The 18,896-nt window shown below is 46.3% G+C and overlaps 1 protein-coding gene across 12 annotated transcripts in view; it reads right to left on the reverse strand.

The window, feature by feature from the left end:
* Positions 1-2,225: 2,225 nt before the first annotated feature.
* The window catches only part of BCAR3 (BCAR3 adaptor protein, NSP family member), a 111,353-nt gene continuing 94,682 nt past the window's right edge, over positions 2,226-18,896 (reverse strand). For 9 of the 12 annotated variants that reach the window (XM_069480184.1, XM_069480186.1, XM_069480185.1 and 6 more), the window contains 5 exons: positions 15,677-15,792; positions 11,864-12,035; positions 9,214-9,325; positions 8,729-8,941; positions 2,226-2,905 (listed from right to left, as the gene is read on the reverse strand). In XM_069480184.1, coding sequence (XP_069336285.1) covers positions 2,727-2,905; positions 8,729-8,941; positions 9,214-9,325; positions 11,864-12,035; positions 15,677-15,792 — 792 coding nt within the window. In that variant the 3' untranslated portion in view covers positions 2,226-2,726. Of the gene's footprint in view, positions 2,906-8,728; positions 9,134-9,169; positions 9,326-11,863; positions 12,036-15,676; positions 15,793-18,896 lie in introns of all 12 variants that reach the window. The other 3 variants (XR_011234573.1, XM_069480190.1, XR_011234574.1) reach the window with 3 other exon arrangements.

Consider the following 18,896-nt stretch of genomic DNA (forward strand, 5'->3'; position numbering starts at 1 on the left):
TCTTTCCATTTTAATTCATGGGAATTCTTGTGAATGGGATGCTAATTGTGTTAGTTATCTCTTACTGTGTAATAGAGCAGGCTGATACTGGTTCAGAGTTTCTCATGAGGTTGCATTCATCTCAAGGCTCTGACTGCGGCTGGAGAGTCCACTTCCAAGATCATTCAAGTGGTTGTTGGGAAGCCCCAGTTCCTTGCTGGCTGTTGGCCAGAGGCTTCGGTTCCTTGGTATGTGGACCTCTCCATTAGGGTGCTCACAAGGTGGCATCTTGCTTCCCCCAAGGTGCAAGCTGTAGTCTTTTATAACTTAGTCTCACACATGACATATGTAACATACTAATACTTCTGCCCTGTGCTCTTGGTTGCAGACCAACCCTGGTACAATGTGGGAAGGGACAACATGAATGTGAGCAGCAGGAGGCAGGGAACGTTGGTGGCCGTCTTGGAAGCTGCCTACCATACTAATCCTTTATCAACAGTTTTACATGTTGCTAATATCTGTTTTTTCAGTTTCTCTGTTGTTTTTTGATGAATAGAAGCTGTTCATTTTAATGCAGATTAATCATTTCATAATTAATACTTTTTCTAAGAAATTCTTAATTGATTCAAAGAAAAAAAGGTATTCTGTTTTTTTTCTAAAAGTATTAAGAGTTTTGCCTTTCACACATAGGTTCTTAATTCATTTAGATTTTATTTTGGTGTATGATATGAGGCAAAGAACCATTTTTTTCTCTTTCATTTGCTTAACCAAATGTTTAAGAATTATTTTAAAAAGTCATCCTTTCTCCCATGATCAGCAGTATCACTGTTATATATTAAGTTTCTATTGACAGTTTAATTACTGTAGCTTAATAATGAGCTTTTATATCTGGTAGGAACCACCAACCTGGGACCACTGTAAATTTCTTGGTTTGGGGTTTTATAAATTTTACTCCAGACCTATATGAGGACAGGCTTGTGACTGCAGATCCTTACCAAAGACTTATCATCATTACATTTATTTTCTTCCTGGTGCTGTATGTGAAGACAGGCATGTTTCCTGGCAACCTCCATTTGCTGGCAGACAGATTTTTTTCCCGCCTATTCTCAGGGACCCTTTAAGGGTTCCTGCTTAAGAGAGGCATTTCATGTTCAGCTCCCCCAAGACAGCAGAGTCTCTCATTCACTGAGGTGATATTAGTATTTGTCTCTAGGTCTACCCAGGTTTCTAAATTCTTGCATAGAGTTGATTTAAATTTGCTGCACTTTTGGTGGGGGGGAGGATTGTGCATCAAAAGATATGTTTATTAAAATTTATTCAGGATTTAGTTACAGTGAGAGGGCTTTCTAAGAGGATCTGAACCACTGTATTGCCAGAAGTAGAAGTGTGCTTTGGTTCTTCTCAACAAATAAAAAATAACAATGTGATGGTGCCTTTAAAAATTGGGAAGGGGCCTCATGATTCTAGGCCACATTAATGGAAATACAGAGTCCCGAATTTGAAACTAATATTATTTCCGTTGTATTAAACAGACTGCAGTGAGAGTCTCATACTTAGCTCTAGTAGGCATATTAAAGATGACAACAATAGGGTGATGGTTAGGGTATAGTGGGACTTCTATAACCAGTAAGTCGCATTTTTTTCAAAGGCTATTTAACATTGTGGAGAAATTTTTACAGCCTGTTAAAGAAAAGATGGATATAAAATTTGGCATGGTCCCAATATTAATATTTAAAAGAATAAACAAATTGTTAAGTGTTTGACAGTTGGCGGCAGGGTGATAGAGTATTTTAAAGTCTTGTATTCCACATTTTCTATAATAGGAAAAAATTGAGCAGGATATTGATAAACTGGAAGTATCCCCTTTGGAAAGTCGGAAACCTAGAAAACAAACCTAGAAAGCTCATTGTTATACTTATCAGCTAGAAGACAGGTGATTAATTTGAAATACATGAAGCGATGTCATGAAATACAATAGTGACTAACATCTGGGTGCTCAGTTTTGTACAAGGTGCTGTGCTGCACATGGGACTCAGTGAGGTGAACTTGGCCAGAGCCCAGCTGCTGGCAGGCTCCATAGCTTGAGTTGGATCCCAGGTCCTCTGGAGCCATTACGATCTTGGATCACCATTCTGTCTCCTAAACTAGAAACCTTTTCATACCACTTTCATTCGTTTTGGTTTACTATCAGGATATAGTAGTGGCTAGGGAAGAGCGTGCCTGTCTTAGGAAGCTAGGAGGTAGAATTATTGTACTTTTCAATGAGTTTTATATTAAAGAGACTGGCTACAACTGTTTGACAAAAAGATATATTTTCATTCATGACTATTTACATTTTTCATATTTATTTAAAGAATATCATACAACTGATACCTTCTGAAATGTTTCATGCTTTTCTTTTAAACTCTTCTATTTACACTTATCTGACATGGAATTAAAACTAAAATGGTCAAATGCCATAATAGAAAGCAACCAGCCAACACAGCTAGGTCTTCTCTTAAATTAGCTGATCAACATTAGCAACTGTTACCTTAATAATAAATTATCATTCATTTAAAAATCAGTAGTAATTTTAAACAATCCATAAATAAATGTGCTCTGTGCAATTTACACGTTTAATATCCTGTGGATACTAAAAGCTTGTATATTGTCAGATTTGCACGTTATTACTTTATCAAATGATAAGCTTTCCCAGAGAAGAAACTGGAGATGCTTGAAATAATATCCTAAGGTTCTCTGGAGAATCATCAAAGCTCTGCCTGCTTTACAGGAGGAGGTTCCAGTTTACGTGAGAGTGCAGTTAAAATCTGGTTGAATTTCTCATATCTCTCTGTCTGATTGACTTGTGCACCTTTGCTGCCCCATAGCAATCGCATTTGAAATTCAGTCTTGAAGATTTCACTCATTTCTTCATCTGGTTGAAAACCTAATCAAAAGAAAACCACCGAAAATGTTAACTTCAGTTCTGCCTAAAAACATAGTGTTAAAAATGTGCTTGTTTAAAGTAAGATAAAAATGAACTTCATCTTCTCACAGAACTTTAAAAACTCCCTCCAAAGAAAAATGCAGGATCTCCTCTATATAAGGGAGGGCAGAGCCCCACCCTCAAGGACCTGAGCACCTTCAGTGAACAGGTACACTCACTAGAACACGACAGAGTGAAATTCCTGTGTACAAGCCATTCTGGGTGGTAGTGCTGCAGGAAGGAAAGAGTGTTCATGTTACCTTGTTTTTTTCATTTGTTTTTAACAACTTTACATGCCATATGATTTCACCTACTTTAGCTGTGTAGTTTATAATAGTAAATTGGTACAGTTGCACAACCAGTTTTTGAACACTTCCATTACCCTAGTACCTCTTTGCAGTCAATCCTGGCTCCTACCCCAGACCCCAGCTAACTACTGATCTGCTTTCTGTTGCTACTATTTTGCCTTTTCTAGAAATCTGACATAAACAGAATCATCCAATATGGACTTTTAAATGTCTGACTTCTTTTCACTTAGCGTATTTTTGAGATGGTTCCGTATATTGCATGTTATCAGTGATTCATTTTTATTGCTGATTATTCAGTTAATGGACATACCACCTTTTGTTTACCCACTCACCAACTGATGGACATTTGGATTGTTTCCAGTTTCTGGCTCCTATGAATAATGTTGTGAACATTTATGTGGACATGTTTTTATTTCTCTAGGAGTAGAACTATTGGATTATATGGTAAGTATATGTTTGCTTTTAAAGAAACCATCAAACTCTACTCCAAAATGGCTGTATCATTTTATATTCACACCAGCAATAGACAAAGATTCCAATTTCACCACGTGCTGCCAACCTTTAGTTTTGTCATTCTTGTTAAATGTAGCCATTTCTAGATAGTATGTGGTGGTATCTCATTGTGGTTTAAGTTTACAATTCCCTAATGATTGATGTTTTGAACATCTTTTCATGTAGTTATTTGTATATCTTCTATGATGTGTCTATTCAAATTTCTCTATTTAGTCTCTTGAGATGTAAGAGTTCCTTATATATTCTAGATAGAAGTCCTTATATCAGACATATGTTTAGCAAATATTTTCTCCTACTCTGTCTTGCCTTTTCACTGTCTTAATGGTGTATTTTTGAAGAGCAAAAGTTTAAAATTTTATCAGTGTTCTCTGTTATGGTTCATGCTTTTTGTGTCCTAATCTTTCCTTAACTCAAGGGCACAAAGAAGTTTTCTTATATTTTCTTATAGGAGCTTCATACTTTAGCTCTTAACATTTTGGGTCTGTGATCCATTTTTGGATTACTAATTGTGTGTAGTATGTATGAGAAGGATCAAGATTCATTTTTTTTGTATAAGGATATCCAACAGTTCCAGAACTATTTGTCGAAAGATTATACTTTTTTCAGTAAATTACCTTGGCACCTTTTTCAAAAATCAGTTGCCAGCCATATGTCACAGCCTATTTCTTGACTCTAATCTGGTCTACTTAAGTCCAAAGATGCTTATCAGAGAAGGGGGAAGCCTCTAGGCCTGCAGTCCCCAACTGGGCCACACAGCAGGAGGTGAGTGGCAGGAGAGGGAAGCCTCATCTGTATTTACAGCCGCTCCCCATCACTGGCATCACCGCCTGAGCTCTGCCTACTGTCAGAACAGCCGCAGCATTAGAGTCTCATAGGAGTGTGAACCCTACTGTAAAATGCACATGTGAGGGATCTAGGTTGTGTGCTCCTTATGAGAATCTAATGCCTGATGATCTGAGGTGGAGCTGAGGCGGCGATGCTGATGATCTGAGGTGGAGCTGAGGCGGCGATGTTAGTGCTGAAGACCGGCTGCAAATACAGGTTATCATTAGAGAGGTTTGACTGCACAGCGACCATCATAAATCAATTGCTTGCAGACTCATATCAACACCCTATCCGTGAATGGCAAGTAACAATTAAGCTGCATCTGGTGGCAGGCTTCAAGTCAGAATCTGACACTTATTTCAGTCTGCATATGGCCCGCCTGTTATTTACCACTTCCGTCCATGACTCTTTCCCACACCGCGAGTTTGTCACAGTCACAGTTTTAGTAAGCCCACAAGCTAACCCTAGCAAAAATGAGTAAAAAGCAAACATTGCTGGAGAGCCTCTTTGAAAAGGGGGAAGAACCCACTGATGAGACAGCAGAAGACTCTAAGACTGCCAACAAAATTAAAGCTGCATTTAAAAGAAAATACCAACAGTCCTACTTAAATCACAGGTTCACTGCAATAGGTGATTCACATTCTCCAAGCCCACTTTGCATAATATGTGGCAACCAGCTATCCAACAAAGCCCTGAAATCTTCAAAACTGCCTCTCCACATGGAGACCAAGCACCCTGCATTAAAAGACAAGCCTTTGGAGTTTTTCAAAAGAAAAAAACATGAACATGAACAGAAGCAATTATGGAAGGCCACCACTTCATCAAATGTGTCTGCACTGAGAGCATCACTTAGTGGCTCACCGCATTGCCAAGGCTAAGAAGCCCTTTACTGTTGGTGAAGAGTTGATCCTGCCTGCTGCTAAGGACATTTGCTGTGCACTTTTAGGAGAGGCTGCAGTTCAAAAGGAGACAACAAGGTAACAGAGCTTGTTTTTGTGCGATATATTTTTCACAAGGATATGTGATGTGCGCTTTTGTTGCCAACTGACACCACGGTTGCAGAACTATTCAAGTCCTTGAATGATTACATATCAGGAAAACTGAATTGGTCATTTTCTATCAGTATATGCACGGATGGAGTGGCTGCCATGACTGGACGGCTTTCTGGTTTCACTGCTTGGGTCAAGGAGGTCGATTCTGAATGTGAGTCTACGCACCGTGACATCCATAGAGAAATGCTGGCTAGCCAAAAAATGTCACCTGAACTAAACATTTTACAGGATGTGACTAAAATTATCAACCACATTAAAACACATGCCGTTAACTCACATCTGTTTGCATAGCTCTGGAGGAGATGGACATGGAACACACGTCTTCTTCTATACACAGAAGTGAGATGCTTTCTAAAGCTAGATCACTAGTTTTTGATTTCTGAGAGCCACTCCAGAGATTTCTTTTAGAAAAATCAGTCACCACTGGCAGCACATTTCAGTGACACAGAATAGGTTGCAAAACTTGCTTAGTTGTGTGATGTATTCAACCAGCTCAACCAACTCAATCTGTCACTTCAGGGGAGAACAACAACTGTGTTCCTGTCAGCAAAGTGGCTGCTGGAATTATGGGGGTGATGAGTGAACATTGGGATTTTTGACATGTTTCAAACATTAGCAGAGATTTTGAAAGCGACTGAGCCAGGGCCTTCTTTCTCCCAGCTGGTGCACAATCACCTATCTCAGCTTTCAGAAGAGTTGGAGCATTACTGCCCAACCACTAAAGACCCCCGAACTGGGAATGCAGGGATCTGTGACCCATTTATGAATAAGCCAGATTAATCGACTTTGTTGGCGCTAGAAGAGGATCAACTGCTTGAGATCGCAAATGACGGTGCCCTTAAAAGACAATTTTAAATCTCTGTACGTTCTGGATTAAAGTCAAGGTGGAAGATCGTGAGATTGCCACAAAGATACTGAAAAGCCTGCTTCCATTTCCAACATCCTATTTTTGTGAAGCAGGGTTTTCTCCAGTGACAGCAACCAAAACGATATTATGGAGCAGACTGGACATAAGCAACACACTGCCATCACCCCCAGATGGGACCATCTAGTTGCAGGAAAATAACCTCAGGGTTCCCACTGAGTCTGCATTACATTATATATTATAATGTAATAATAGAAATAAAGTACACAATAAATGTAATACGCTTGAATCATCCTGAAACCTCCAGCCCCCATCCGTGGAAAAAGTGCCTTCTATAAAACCAGTCCCTAGTGCCAAAAAGGTGGGCACTGCTGCTGTAGGCAGAGAGTCATGTGGTTTTCATCCTTCATTATTGCTGGAGTGGTTGGCTTTGTCATTAAATATATTCCTACCATCTAGATCACAGGATCCTGGTGGTGGAAAGGACAATAGAAGTCTTTTCTTCCTAATGATGTCAGAATATCCTTGACGGATAAACCAAAGGCCAATTGATGACTTCCATTCACTCAGGTAACCTGCTTTGAGCCTGTGCCCTGGGCTGGGCGCTGGTGAAAATGCTGGTGATGAAAATGCTGGTGTAGTCACTGTCACTTTCAGCAGTGGGAACTTGCTATGTAAACTTGTGGCAGGATCAACTGAAAAATTCCATCAGCTACCTTTAAAGTGATTTGCTGTAGAACAGCTTAAGGCACACTTTCCTCAAAACCCATCCTGATATATCGGCTTATGCAACAGCCAACATAATATAGTCACTGGCTTTGCGTAAGTACATACTCTAATATCTGTTGAACTGCGTTCCACATTGCCATTGCTGGAGACCTTTTTTGAGGGAAAAATGAAACAGGTATGTGGTACACAGACCTATAGCAGACACAGTGCCAACCATTCGGTCCCACAGTCTGGTTCTGAAGCAGCAATTTTCTTCTAGAATGAAATGAATAGGCCTCTCCCACCCCACATAGTTGTTAACCTTGTGGATCAAACTGTGGGCCCTTGAAGAATTTTTTAAATTATCTAGTGAGTGAGAGAAAACCATCATCCCTAATGACTGCATTGGCAAAGCCCTGTCTGGCACTTGCTTCCTAAATGGTCCTTCTGCCAGCAAGCCTCCCAGCCTCCCAAGCCTCCCAAGCCTCCCAAGCCTCCCAAGCCTCCCAGCCTCCCAAGCCTCCCAGCCTCCCAGCCTCCCAGCACACGGACGCCAGGTAGTTTACTTCAAAACATAAATCTGACCCTGTGATGCCCTTCCATGGTTAAACTCTTCACTGGCTCTTCCTCAGCCACGGGCCGACATGGGAGCCCTGCCCAGCTGTGCCCACTTCCCTCTGCAGCCTAGGTGGTCGTTCCTTAGGTCATAATTTACACTAATCCCAACCCAAGTCCTTGTGGTTCCCACTTTTTCTTAAGCTCTCTCGGTGGCTTTGCTTGTGTTGTACCTTCTGAGTGGAATTTCCATCCCTTTCCGTCTCTGTTTTTGGGGTTACTACTATTGTTCCTTAACAATCAGTGGAGGTGTTTTCTGGGAAGTTGTCCCTTGTAGCTTCCTCCTTCCCTGCATCTCTGACCAATTCAGTTCCTTAAGTGTTTCCATGGTACGTGCTGCACTAACACCGTGTGCTGAAACACCTGTTTACATGCCCCTAAGCACCATGAGGACATCCAGTTAGCACGGTTCTGTGCTCACCACGTCTGTGATAAATGTTCGTGAGACTAACTGAAGCAGCTGCTCTCTATTACCACAGTAGTGACACAAAAGGTCAGTTTACGCAACACTGTGCCCAACACTCGCAGAATGTGTCTGAGGCTAAGAGCAGGGCGCTCACTTCCCAGTGTGACTGGGAAGGAATGGGACCGCAGGTAAATGAAGTCTAGATAAAACTCCACCTCCTCATCTCAGCCCACCACCTTTTCTAATCTTGCCAATTAGAGGTACTAATTTTATTCCATACCACTGACACAACAGAGCACTTAAGAAAGGAGAAACAGGATACTTGAGTCATTTTTGCATTTAGAGGAAGTAAGGATCAGTCATACAAAATGGAATTCCTATGCATTATTCTTTCCTCCTTGGTCTTTTTTTAAATTAAGGACATCCATGCTCTTTCAGGCCTTCATTTCAGTGACTACACAGAGTAGACAGCTTCCCAAACCCAGTCCTCACCTGCCAGGATCCTCTCGGCATTCACCCGGTAGCTGTCCGCAGCCTCCGCCATGAATCGGGCTGTGGCCAGATGGTTCAGCATGATTTCACAGCTTTGATCATTTTTTTCCCACATGTCAGTTCCTTCAAAAGTGACATCCTGGCGCTCCATTAAGGTCACGAGGGGCATCAGCAGTGGGACTGAAACATTGCTTGGGGGAACACATGCGGACTCTGAAGAACAAGGAGTAAAGTTTTCCATAACCTATTTTTTTCAAAGTTAAGCACACGGTGGTGACTCGTAGCCTGCATCTTGTTGTAGCTACTGTAGACCTTCTACAAGCGATACTGTCATCTGATAAAAGTCCTGAGAACATCAGCACTTCTGCAGATAACTCAGGGCCTCATAATCTGCCCTGTTAAATGCTTGACAAAAAGGCCAGATAGGGCCTAGTCACTTACCACCCCCACGGGCACTCCGGGCTCGCCCCGCCTGCCGTGCTTACCTCTGCCTTCGTGCAGGAGTTTGCTGAAGGGCTTGAGCTGTTTCTCGTAGAGGATGGCAGTCTGGGTGTACTGGTGCCGCAGGGCAGTCCACGTTTTTTCTAACCTTGTGATCTGGAAGAAAGAAAAGTATTATCATTTTGGAAAAGACTTTTTAAATTACATTTTTGCAGCCAGGCACGGTGGCTCATGCCTGTAATCCTAGCACTTTGGGATTGCTTGAGGCCAGGAGTTCAAGACCAGCCTGAGCAAGAGCGAGACCCCATCTCCACTAAAATTAGAAAACCACCCAGGTGTGGTGGTGTGCACCTATAGTCCCAGCTACTGGGGAGGCTGAGGCAGGAGAATTACTTGAGCCCAGAAGTTTGAGGTTGCTGTGAGCTATGATGACACCACTGTGCTCTAGCCAGAGTCTCCAAAAAGAAAAAAAATTACCATTTTGCTTAAATTTTGGAACAGGTAATAGATGCACATGGCAAAAGAGAGTACTGAGAAAAGGTAATCCCCCAGCGTACCCCTTTCTGTACCGCTCTCATGGCTCCTCCCAGTGACAACCCTTTGTGTGTGTGTGTATGTGTGTGTGTGTGTATACACACATCCCTTTTAAAAATAAATACATGCATATATACAACATATATTTTTCAGCTCCTTGCTTGGAAATCATTCCATATAGAACAGCCTTATTTTGTTAAACCTCTGCATAATATTCTACCATATAGAGACACTATAATTTAACTGGTCTATAAATAAGAGTTTTAAATATATTTTGCTATTACAAAATTACCTCATAAGGATTTTATAAATGTATACAAGTGTGAAAATATCTGGAGGATAAATTTCCAGAAGTTGAACTTCTGGGCCAAAGAGTACACATATTTTCATTTTGATAGGTGTTGGCAACTCTGCAGCACAGAGGTGGCACCAACGTAAGGATGTAGGAATGTGACGTAAAGCATTTTAATGTTGTTTGTACAAAATGCCTGAGACACACAGAGGATTGCCCAGACCATATGATACCATTACTCATTTCTATTCATTTCTTTTGGAATAAGTTAGTCAACACCAGCATATGCCGCTGACTGACTGTCCTAAGATAAATGGTCCCTCACTCCCACCACAGCACCAGCAAGCCCACGTGTCAAGTTTTCTACATGAAACAAGGAAGTGCACTAGTATTTAGGGAATGAGAGCCAACTTTGTGTCAAGTATTTGAAGAATTTCATTTAATCTTCACAAAGCCCCATAAAGCAGGTATTTTGGCCTCATTTTACAGATCAGAAAACAGAAGAGATTATGTAACCTGCCTGAGGTTTCCCATCCCAGCTGGTAAGTGACAGAGCTGAGATTCATTTCCTTGGCCTCTAAGAGCCCCCATGGATTCCAAGAGGAAGGCAAGAAGGGTCAGCACCAGCTGGTTTGCTGGGAAGAAAAGGCTGTGGCTGGTCGTCCTCTGGCCACCCACACGCTGCCCTCTCTTCTCGGAAAACCCTTCTCCCCTCCCCCTCCCTGGAGCATCCACCCTTCTGGAGGGAGCCCTGCGTCTGGGTTAGGTTCACCTCCTGGGTGCTTCTCTCTCGAGACTAGAAGCTGAGAAGAGCAGGTGGCATACGTGGCTGTGGGATCAGCGCAGGTTTGGATGGCCACACAGTGACGTGACTGTCCTCTGGGGTTTTCCCCAGGTGTGCTACTCCCCGCCCCCTGCTCACCCCGAGGTCCTGAATACCCTGGAGGACTGCGTCACCTCACTGCTGAGACTCCAGAAGGGAACCGTCTGGCCCTGCTACAGCGGGGAGCTGCCCACAAAGGCATGTGGAGGTGGTGGTTTGGGATAAGTCCCTAACCACTGAGTTTGACGTCACAGCAACCACGTGATCCCACAGAACATCCCCTTTATCATTCTCAGAGGGAGCTCTGGGCTGGGGGCTTTACACACAGCCTGGCCTGTTGGCTCAGCTGTCCAAATTCTAGGCAGTATTGGATGAGAGGAAGTAAACATGATGCAGTTAAAAACACCTGAATGAAAAAATAGCAGGATGCTTTGCTCTGTGAGGCCTGCTGGATTGAAAATACAGGTTTTCAGGTTTGACACCCTGAAAAACCCCTGTCAAAGCAGATAAATTCAAATGCCCAATTTCAGAAACTCTCATGAGGGGGTTATATGGCAGGTGGGCCAGGAATTTCACAGGAGTCTGTTTTAGGTGACCTGAGGACCATACCTGTGATAAACTACTCTAAGGATTATCTGAGATAAGCTCCCCAAATGTCTCATTTTCCCAGTCATTATCCCAAACTGCCCACATTCCTGGTGACCCAGATGGAAGCAGTCTCCTATACACACATTTTAGCCAGATGTCTCACCCTGATTGGTTCTCCAGGAACACTGATTGTTCGTGGGGACAACACTTGTTATTATACATCAAAGAGAAAACACGGACTGTCAGCAATTATCCACCCTTTTTCAAAGCAGAGCCAAAATACTTAGGACCCTGCTCTTGGTTGCCCCCCAATCGAAGCAGCTTTCACTAAGATTCAGTTTACTTTCGAGACTGACTAAAATAGCCTGTGACTTGCTAAGCATGGTATGTGGACCCCTTTGCCAAACATCAAGTACACGCGGGTCTGTAGGGCTGTACAAAGCAAGCGGAAATTTACCTGTGGCATCTCCAGGGCTTTCATGACAGCTGAGAAAGAATAGAGGTCCCCCATGGAATCTTTCAGTTCCACTGCCACCTGGATGATCCTGTTGAGGGTGGCCGCTCGGTCCTCCAAAGTGCCTGTGCAGCCCAGGACGTCCACTGCAATGCCGATGGCCATTGTGTTGTGTCTGAGAGGGAGGAGATCAGTGGTCAGGCCCAGGGCCAACGGGACTAGAAGAAAATGAAACCAAATTGGCCAGAACAGGACTGGTTTTGCACCATTTATTGCTTGCTCTGAAATGTGCTGGCCGCAGACAGTTTGGATGGCCAATCTCAACAGAGAGACTACCCCTAGCAGCTGACTGCGGCAGGGGCCAGGCTAGGCTGCAGAGGGTGCACTATGCAGTCAAAAAACAAGATGTCCCAGGACAGGGCCAAGTTCAACCATGGGCAGAGAGGCATGAAGAGAGCCCTGGGGCTAAGATGCTCAGAGGTTCATGTAGCTCCTTGTACTCCCCACCATGAGAGGTCCAAGAAGACAGCAGATGACCCCAACACACGCCCTGGGAATCCCTTCCTCAGGGAAGCCTGGGACCACCTCCAGTGAGCACCCTGGACTTGGGAATGGAAGGGGCAGAAAAGTGGGAGGATATGTTTGATCCAAGAAGACGACACAGGCATCAGAACAAAGGAAGGAAAGAGGAGCTAAGTAAGAATGGTGTTTTGCAGCCCCAGTCAAGAGGCCAGGGAGGAACAGAGATGTGGACAAGACTGAACAGCTAATAATGGGCAAGAATTAGCCCATAAAGGTCAGACCCTAATAAAATCTTATTGCCCCCAACAATCGTCCCTTTTCTCATCCTGAGCTACATGGGTCAACCCCAGACCCAGAACAGGAAGCAGGGTGATCTTTTCCCTCCACGACAATGGGACTAACATGAATGGGGTCAACTGTGGGAGGAAGCACAGACTGTGACCTCCTTTCCTTCCCTCTGTAAATCAGGGCCCAGGAGTTGACTGCAATGGACCATAATTGCCTCCGTTACATCGCATCCAGCTCTGGTACAAGTGCTGGAGGTGAAGCCCCCAGTTCATGGCTACGGTTGATAAAATACAACAAGCTCTGGAAGTCCAGGGCCACGTTGTCCTGGACGTTCAGAGCTCAGGATGCGACTCCGTGGCCGCGCTCTCCCTGTGCCCAGGTGTGTTGGTCTTTCCCTTGCTCTCCTTGAGCAAAGGGCAGCAGTGATTCAGCCAGTGCCCAGCGTGACTCATTGCTCTAATGTTTGTTAAATAAGTAACGAGCTCTGCGTCTGAGTGTGATTGTACATATACGTATGCACGGTGTTCACTTGCAGTGTTACTTACGGCTCCACTCCTTAGTTTCTTCATCTGTAAAGGGAGAGCAAGTGTGAGAAATAGACTGCGTATGGGCGGAAAAATAACTCAAGTGCCTGGCACACGCAGGCACCCACTAAATAGTAGTTGTTGCCACAGTCGTCTCTGCGTACATCTCTCCCTCTGTGCCTTGGTCCATTTGAGGCATTTGTTTATATCTATTTCCCATTTCTCCATTTATCTCCTTTCTCTGATTTCTTGTCTTTCTCAATTAATGTATCCAAACATAGACCTAAAGTATATTCTTATTATTTGCATCTTTAAAGAGTTTTGTTATTCATCTGCAAAGTGTTAACATTGAGTAGAACATTTTAGATGTTTCTTTTAACTAGTAGTAAACTAACTTCCCATGCTGTATTCAATCAATTGTTTATTCAGTGTTTTCTTCCCCTGTGCTTTAGTTTTACTGGCCCTTAAAAGGCAGGTTCTCTACCCCGTTAAGACCTGGTGTTGTATCAGTGGTTAGCTAAATGGTTATATCCACTCGTGCAGCCAACATTTGCCTGAAACCTCCCGGGGACACCACTGCGGGAAGAACTCGGGATGGCAAGTGTGTAGCAAGAGCTCCAGGGGTTGGCAACCAGAGACGCTCAAATGTTACATGAAGGACATTTCCAGCTTGGTAGGCCTGGAATGGGTGAAGTGGTAAATTAAAAATAAAGGGTAATTTTGTATTTGATTCCTAAAGGCAAAAAGGTGATATCATTTGACACTTCAGGACCCCTGTAACCTTGGCCTTTATTTAGTAAATACATCGTAATTAATAAAAGCACTCCCCAGGCTCTAGTAGGCAGATCCCACAGGGCAGCCTTGGACAAGACGCAAGCTAAGGAGCCAGATCCCAGCCAAGTGGCAATTGAGAGAAGAAAGAAAGGGATGTTGACAGGAGTGAAAATAGCCAAGAGAGACGCCCCAAACCTGCTGCCCCGCCGGGGCCCAGGACACACATCCCAGCACACCTAGTGATGCTCACGAAATAAGGCTCAGATTCATTAGGCCTGGAACCCGGGGAGTTTTCAGGCTGAGATGTCTCACATGAGAAACAGAAGTGTGCGGCACAGCTCACCTCTGTGCGCAGGGGAAGCGAGTGGAACTGCAAGGCCAGGCCCTGGGAGAGAAGGGGACACCCAGAGAGCGAGGCTAGAACCTAGAAAAGTCTCTCCAGGAAAAGCAGGGAAATTCAGAAGTGGGATCTATAATCTCCCAAAGGCCTCCAACAATGGCTGTGCCTGAACAGAGCCAGCATAGGCCACTTCTCCACCTCCTGCCCCACACGCTTCAACTCAGCACCCTGGGTGTGCTCTATGGGATGCAGCTCGAGGCCAGTAACCTCGAAAGCCGCGGCCTCCATCCCTCCGAGATCATTTGAAATGCAGTGCTCGCTTTCCAGGGCTGACATTTTAGGACTGCACTGTCCACTCGCCACCTGTGGCTATTTACACTTAAAATAGTAAATACTAACTAAAAAACGTCCCTCAATTACACTGGCCACATTTCAGGTGCCCAAGAGCCACAGGTGGCTGGTGGCTACTGCAATGGCCAGTGCAGATAGGAACATTTCTGTCATCACAGGAAGTTGTGCTGAAAGCACAGTGACCTAGGACACTATGGAAAGCCACATGCAGGCAGTCAGGGCAACCGGGACATTAGTTGGAAAAAATAGAAAATTTAAGATAACAAGATAGTTGTGCCCCAATCAACTTTTTTATGCATCAACAAGGCTAGTTTTTGTGGTGATACGAGAATCTAGTCTAGCACTTCTTTTCTTAAAAACATGCCTGACTCTTGTTTCTAATTTCTAAACATCCCACGTTCACTCCTGTGCATTCCAGTGGACACCCAGGCCCTGGCTTTCCATGAGAAGAGGGCAGCGGGCCGGGTGCCGTCATCCCCTGACCTCTGCCTCCCCGTTTGTCCATCCTCAAAGAAAACATTGTTCAGACTCTGTTCTTTCCCACAAACTCCCACTTAGTTCCTCAATCGTAAACTCCAGAGAGACAAATGAGCAGCTCACTGAGGCAGGGCTATAAGGGGTAGGAGACCCGGGGACAGGACTGGCTCACTGAGGCAGGGCTATAGGGGTAGGAGACCCGGGAACATCCCAGGTGCCCTGGCTGCCTGCAGCGCCCAGCTCCACCCCAAGCTGGCAGGACCTGTGACTTCTCCTCGAACAGGTCAACCACGCCAGTGGCTTCAGGTTAAGTCTGCTCTCTCCATCCGCCCCTCCAGGCGCAGGGACAGGAACATGTTCTTCGTGCCTGACTTGCACTGCGCTGTTCCGCGTGCAGCTCCAGGCACTCTGGCTCAGGCTTCTGGGCAGAGTGGCCTGGGCCGCGCACCCTGAGGCCATGCCGCTCTCGGCAGGGTTGGGGCTGCTCTGACCCCACAAGGAGTGGGAAGGGTCAGAAATGCAGAGGACGGCACTGCTCACCTTTCGATGATGTCCAGACGCAGCTGGTGTCCGTGAGGCAAGGTGATGAGCTCCAGGCCTGAGCTCACGCCCATGTTCCTCCTCATCTCCTCAGAGACTTCAAGTATCCTAGCAACCTGTCGGAACCAAAGGCGAAACACACCAGATGAGGAGGTGGGCTTGCCTGAACCAAGGCAGCCTGCGAAAGGAAATGCACTCAGCCACGGCAGCCTGGATGTGCTTTACCTGCTGTGCGTTTCCCCAGGAGCAGCAGCAGCCGACAATATGGTTCTTATGCGCTATCCAGGGCGTGTGAATACACACACTAGAATATAAAACCTAGGGTAAAAGGAGGACTGGGGGGAACACCTAGACTGGTCTGCAGAACCTGCAGATTTGTTAAGTGTTTCTGCTCAGCCAGAGAACAGTTCAGTCCTTTGAGCTTTTGCCTGACACCGGCGGGATCCTGCAGTGACATTTTGCTGCCAACAGCAGGGCTGCGTGTGTGCGGAGCCAACCGATCCCCCACAGCGGAGAAGCAGAGTCTCGTCCAAGCTCCCTCTGCTGTGGGCTTTGCCATTCATGTTCTCACTTAACAGCCCCAGCTGGCAGCTGGTCCCCCTAATTACGCCTCCCCAGGGCTCAGTAAACGCACGGTGTGTCTGGAAACTATTAAAAACGTGCATAGTGATTTGAAACCTGAGGTCTCAAACACACCCACTTCTCCTCCTGAGAGGTTTGCCTTAAGGAAAATCTTTCTTTGTCCCAGGCCAGCTCTCAGCCCATCTCAATTTTAGTATATAGCCACAGTTTCTCGGAATCAGGGATTAGTTGACCATTTATAGTTACTTATTACCTATTATGTAGAAATGTGACAACTGAGTCAGTGTGTCTCTAAAATGGGGCTGACGACGCCCACAGCACAATGACGCACCCACAGTGCAACCAGCGGGTACGGTGGGTCCCGCCAAGCCTGACCGCGTGGCAGGCATGGGACAGTTCCTGCTCTGGTGGACTTGTCCTCGACCACAATTATCCCAGGCATGTGAGCTGTGCAGATGTCTTTATAATAGGCCAAGAGAAACATCCGGAAGTTTAGCCTATATTGTTAACCCCTTGACTTCAGTGGTGAGCAAAGGAACCACTGTCAACCCTGAGAGGATGAGCCTGTGACACCGGCTGTCCAGTGCCAGATGCCAGAACAGGACGCAGGGGTCATACCGTGCTCACACTTACACTCTCTGGGCCTCAGTGTCCCCTTCCTAGCACAACTGTTAAGTTCACATTTCTCAAGGACTTCGCAAAGGATTCAAATGACTTTAAACTCCCCAAAAGCTATTTGAAAATACAAGTTGTGAATCATCAGCCCTATGAGAAGGGGAAGAATTCTGGCCAGATCTCAGGAAAGAGATTTACACCTTGACCACGCAAGGCAGCCCAGGTGCACACCCCAGCGGCCGGCGGCCAGCGGCCAGCACGCTTCCTCACTCGTGTGGAAGCTGCTCGCTGCCAGAGGTTCCAAACCCTGCGTCCTCCAGTCCACGCATGTTCTGGGTAAGGAGACTGAAAGGCTCGTTGTTGATTCAGTTTTGTTCTGGAAGACCTGGCAGGCATTTGGTGATCCCTGCTCTGAGAAGCCTCCAGTCTGGTTTTTTCCAGCATGAATATGCCATCCCTAGGTCACTTTCTTAGGGCCACATCTGCTTGCTTCTGAGCTCACACTCCAAGGCCTGGATTAGGCCTCCTGGGAAATGGCTGCGTAGCTCACAGACACAGAGGAAGGATGAGTCTTACAGAGCATTTACTATGGGCTGGACCCAGCAGGGCAGGGGGGCACAGGCGCCCCACGATGAGGCGTTCCAGCACCTTTGCCGTCCACATCTTAGCTATCCCAGCTCTGCTGGATCTCCGGACTCGCCCATCCCTCCTCATCCTACCACCTCAGAAGGTGCTGTGCTGACCCATGGGAGCCCTGGTGGGGGCCTGGCTCGGCCCTCCTCCCAGCTGCCAAGGGACCTTCTAAAATGCAGTGAGAATGCCCGGCTGCATTTGCTGGTTCTGCTGCCCTTAGCACAGAGGACTCAGGTCTGCACCTCATTTGACTATAAAGAGCTCCAGAGGCAGGAACCTGCCTAGAAGCAGCGACTTAAACAAACACTAGAGGAAAGACCCGCCAGGCCCTCCCACACCCCACCCCGACCCCACCTTCCACGCACACAGTCTGAATCTTCTGTAAACCTACCCACTCCCTGTGGCTTCTGACATCCGAGTCTCTGTGCCTGTGCGCTGCCTTCAAGGTGCTTTCTGCCATCTTCATCTGGGCAAACAGCCTCCAAACTCATCTGAGGGGCCCCCACCCTGTCTCCACCCTCCCCTCCAGCTCCTGTGCCTTCCCCTGCACAGCATGTCCCAGCCGTTCCAGTGTCATTGTCCCTCCCCACCTGCCCCCACCAGACACAGTCACCTCCAGGGCAGACACCATGAGCTGGCCTGGCACACAGTAGGCACTCGATCAAGGCCAAATACATAATGCTAGTAAACACTCAGCGCTCACTCTGGACCAGGCAAGGTGCCCAGGCCTTTTCACATATTATCTCATTTAGTCCTCATTGACCACCTGGGGGTAGGGGGAGAGAGGCCAGGCAGCTCGTGTGGCAGGGCCAGGCCTTCACTACTGGGCCCCACGTCTAGCTATGGGCAAAGACAAGTTGGTGGGAGGACAGCCATACTCCAGACACCGCAAGTGAGGCCAGGGCAGCTCCCATTCGCAGGGTGGGAGGGGCTCAGTGGCTCCTAGCCGGGCTTTGGGGGGAGGGGGCTGGACACTGCCGGGCAGGCCGCCTGGAGGGCTCTCAGGACCACCCACTGTCCGATGGCCTTCCTGGGTGCCTGCCCGCACAGGTGGGAACCAGCACGTGGGGCCCAGATGCTACCCAGCGCCTGCTCTCAGCTCCTGGGTGGCCCCATCTGGGCTGCCCCTGCATTTGGGGCAGGAAACAACAGATCTTGTCTTATTTTGCTCTTAGAGGCACTGGCTGTGCCTACTTGGAAGTCAGTGGTTCCAGGAGGAGAATAAGGAAATGGTGGTAGACTTGGGAGGGAAGAAAGAGGGAAGACTAAACGCAGCCCTGCCCTGGGGCTGGGTGGGCAGAGTCCAGGCTGGCTCCTGCTTCCGGCTCTGCCTGGGTGCCTGGGACTCCATCCAGCCCTCGCCCAGGGGTGTCTGAAGGCAGACGTGGGA

Source organism: Eulemur rufifrons, chromosome 8, assembly GCF_041146395.1.
Source record: "Eulemur rufifrons isolate Redbay chromosome 8, OSU_ERuf_1, whole genome shotgun sequence".
NCBI classification, from domain to species: domain Eukaryota; kingdom Metazoa; phylum Chordata; class Mammalia; order Primates; family Lemuridae; genus Eulemur; species Eulemur rufifrons.